Source organism: Otolemur garnettii, unplaced genomic scaffold, assembly GCF_000181295.1.
Source record: "Otolemur garnettii isolate 467f Iridium unplaced genomic scaffold, OtoGar3 scaffold00041, whole genome shotgun sequence".
NCBI lineage: Eukaryota > Metazoa > Chordata > Mammalia > Primates > Galagidae > Otolemur > Otolemur garnettii.
The window spans coordinates 12,412,857-12,416,992 of NW_003852436.1; the positions used below are offsets into that span (position 1 = coordinate 12,412,857).

A 4,136-nucleotide genomic window follows, 5' to 3' on the forward strand; every position below is an offset into this window, starting at 1 on the left:
CCCTGTACACTTCTTTGAACTTATAAATCTCATTATTTGATAGGACTGGATCACACTGAAAGGCCTGAGTATTCTCTTTCCTAGAGAGAAAAAAGACACAGAGCCCCTTATGTGAGTCAAAATGTTGATGAGAAACAAACTGAAAGTGGCAAATGTAGGCAGAAAAACAGACAAGTTATGATTCAGAAAACAGCAATTTTGGCATAAATATCTGAGAGTCACTGTGGGCCCCAGCTGAATCTGAGCATGCAGGATAGCAATGGGAACACAAAGCCATATTCGGATGGGCTGATGAGAACATGACAGAAAAATCTGTGGAAGTTGCAGCCCTGAAGACTGGTTTTTGTCTCTACGCTACACAGCCCCAGACAGTCATGTCTTTCATTGCCTGGAAAGGTCTCTGTGGTTTGCATTTCTGCCTTTAAAATGATCAGCACGGTTCAGAAGGCAAATACTTATTAAAGGTATCCTGAAAACATGGAAGAGGGGCCGTTTTTTTCTTTCTGCATTACGTTAGGCTTTCAAACACAGGACCCCCAATTTAGCAGCAAATGTTTAATTGATCCCACCCCACTCAGGTTAGAGGGGGTAGTAAAAAGAAATAGTTTTCCTTCTTTATTTCTGTCCTGGAATAAAATAGCAGGTGGCCTAGTAGAGCTGAGGACTCCCAATTTGCTAGATGACTCTCAAGATCAGAAAATGAGAAAATTAAGGACGAAGTGAAGATTGATGTTGTGTGAGCGGGAGTGGTCAGTGAGCCCTTCTGCATTTTATACCATTGCTTTTAGGACAAGGATGTCAACCAGTATCAACATAGGCTGTCCTTGCAGATAGCCTGATAGGGATCTTCTGGAGTGCTGTGTTGAGGACATGAGCCTTGTCCCAGGTCGGCGGGAAAGAATGCTGGGCCCGGTGAGTGAGAGCCACAGGCACAGCTATCTCCTGCTCCTAGTCTGTTTGTTTCAAACTACCTTAGAGATCTCTGAGACACAGAAGGGTGACAGATGATCCCCACTCCCCATGACACACACACTCCCTCCCCACATATCACAAGCTGGGGAAGCAACCACTTAGAGCTTTGGGAAAAGGTTGACAAGGACGAGTGCTTTCAGCTGAGGAAAACGTTTGTTCTGTCATGGAAGATTCCCAGTGCCTCTGAGAAGTTCCCAATGACCTGGCTGATCAGGGTCTACAAATCACCAAGCGACTTCTCATTTGGACTGTGGACCGTCTTCTCATTTGGACCGTCTTCTTGGCAGGGGGAGCTCACCACCCCCCAGGAAGGTGAATCCGTTGAAATGCTCGCTTTGTTTGGTGTCCTTTCCAAGACATAACGCTCCTTTGGACAAGTTCCTGCTGAATATAATGTACCTGTCAGAGGACTTGAACAATCACAGGAAATTATCCAAAGCTAGTTAGGTAAGAAGGTGGCCCAAAAGGAAACCATAGATAAAACAGCTTCCTGACTTAAACCACGAGAAGGAAGCAGCAAGGTAGCAAAGATGCAGAGAGCCGGGCCAGGCCAGGGGAGCTGGAAGTGGGCTCAGAGGAGGGGGGCCTGGCTGGCTCCCTCTCCACCCTCACAGGCAGCTGGGGAGGGGGGCAGTGGCCGCCAGGCCTCTTCCCAGCACTTCTCAACTGCATGTTCTTCTGAGTACAAGGGATGCCATCATTAGGAAGAGTGGGCGTTGGAAGAAATAGCAAAAGGTTTTTGTGTGTACGTTGATTTGAAATTAATTAAATTGGTATCCTCTTCATCCTCTGTTGGCCCAGCAGGCTCCCTCCGGGCTGCTTCTCTTGGAAAACATCAGCACCATTCAGTTTTAGGATTCATTATCACTGTAAAAACACAAAACAAAACAGAATGAGAGCATATTTCCAAGAAGCGGTGCAGAGTGGGTCACTCCCTAATGGAGGTGACCTAAGAGAATATAAACTGTCGGGAAGGCAGCAGTGTCTAGCATGTGAGTTCCCAGACAGAGGTCAGTTTGGATTTTATATTTGATCCCTGAGGAGGAAATTCATGAAAGCCAAGAAATAATTCCTAGCTCTCACTCCAGTATCCGTCCCCCCCTCCCGGCGCTGATGTGGAAAGAGCCAGATGGAGTCGGGGTTCCCCCCTTTAATTAAATCTAATCCCATTCTCTATGAATATATGCCAAATTGTCTTTCCTTAAAAAAAAAAAAATGAATGTTTTCCATGTGTTGTTTTCCCTCAAGAGCTTGTGGTCCTGGCATGTTTTCAATCGTCTGTTCTGTTCATACCTATGAAGGGTCCAGAGGTGCCTTCTCAACGTCATTTAGAATTCAGGCATCTTGGGGTGTGAGTGGCCATGAATTATGGACATGGTATTTGAACACGACCATGCTGTTGGCTAATTGGTGCTTTTGCTTCTAACTGGACTGTCTCTGCCAAATATCTGGCTTCCCCGTTTTTCCCCAGGGGGGCCCATCCCTCCTCCAAGTCTCCTGGAGAGCCGGCTGCACTTCTTCTCCCTTCTCATTTTAGTTTTGTGCTCCTTCCCTTAGATTCTAGAAGGTCTCTGTCTGGAGTGACCTCAGTCTCCAAGGAAGTGCTTGAATGATAATGATCAACACATCTGGTATCTCCTTAGCGCCTAGGGACATATAGTCTGCAATAGACCACATTCTTCGGACTGCTGCTTCAGTGCTCTCCTGCTCAGCAAAACTCCATTTCTTTTTGAAGCAGATTTGGCAACAACTCAGACAAATAGATAGGTAGACAGGCAGATAGATAGATAGATAGAATTGATAGACAGGTAGATAGGCAGATAGATAGATATAGATAGACAGGTAGACAGGTAGATTGATGATTGATCAGTCAGTCTGTTGGTCGGTAGATCTATCCATCAGAGGGCAGGGGACACTCTGCGTGCACGTGCATCTGTGGTGTTTTTGTCTGGATTGCGAAGATAAGGGAACAAGCTATGATGGAGGAGTAGAATTTTATCTGCGCAAGGATGTGAACAAAAGGATAAACTATATCTAAACTTACTTAAAATGAAAGCCTGGTTGAAAATTAAGATTTTTTTTTTTTATCTGAAGAGTAGATGTAACAACTCCTTTCATTTATACCACCCTGAATAGCTCTTAAACTGGCCAAAAGGATTCATTTCCTGGAAATGGGGTGGCAGCAAGACAGTATTTTGAAGATTCAGGAGTCCATCTCTATAGAACCTAAGTCTCCAAGTCCCACGTCTTCCTTCAGAGGCTTTGTCTTGAAATTTCAGCCCCACTAAGCAGAGTTTAACACAAAGCTGAAGAGGTAGGGCAAAGATCTTTTGTCTACAAGGCTGATCTTTGCCCAGCTGTTCTAACTGAAGTAATTTTTAAAGTTGATTAATATAGGCCAGGCACGGTGGCTCATGCCTATAATCCTAGCACTCTGGGAGGCTGAAGCGTGTGGATTTCCTGAGCTCATGAGTTCAAGATCAGCCTGAGCAAGAGTGAGACCTCATCTCAAAAAAAAATAGACAGGTGTTGTGGTGGGCGCCTGTAGTCCCAGCCACTTGGGAGGCTGAGGCTGAGAGAATCACTTAAGCCCAAGAGTTTGAGGTTGCTGTGAGCTGTGACACCACTACACTTTACTGAGGGTGACAAGTGAGATACTGTCTCAACAACAAAAAATAGGCTCGGCGCCTGTGGCTCAAGTGGCTAAGGCGCCAGCCACATATACCTAAGGTGGTGGGTTCAAATCCAGCCCGGGCCCACCAAAACAACAATGACAGCTGCAACCAAAAAAATAGCCAGGTGCTGTGGTGGGTGCCTGTGGTCCCAGCTACTTGGGAGGCTGAGGCAGGAGACTCACTGAAGCCCAGGAGTTGGAGGTTGCTGTGAGCTGTGATGGCACAGCACTCTACCTAGGGGGACAGCTTGAGGCTCTGTCTCAAAATAAATAAATAAATAAATAAAGTTGATTAATAAAAAAACAGTCTGTGTTAATTAATTTAAAAAAATAGAAAACACAAATAAGCAAATACCAATCATCTCTCTAGGTTAACATTTTGGTATTTATTCTCCCAATGTTTTTTCTGTGATGATGCTATATATTCTTTTTGTACAAAAATGGGATTGTAATATGTATGCTATTCTGTAATCTGCTTTTCTCACTCTCA

The 4,136-nt window shown here is 44.9% G+C and overlaps 1 protein-coding gene across 1 annotated transcript in view; it reads right to left on the bottom strand.

Moving 5' to 3' along the window:
• Positions 1-1,132: 1,132 nt before the first annotated feature.
• The window catches only part of TMEM154 (transmembrane protein 154), a 44,082-nt gene continuing 41,078 nt past the window's right edge, over positions 1,133-4,136 (bottom strand). The window contains exon 7 of the mRNA XM_023513451.1: positions 1,133-1,839. Coding sequence (XP_023369219.1) covers positions 1,824-1,839 — 16 coding nt within the window. The 3' untranslated portion in view covers positions 1,133-1,823. The remainder of the gene's footprint in view (positions 1,840-4,136) is intronic.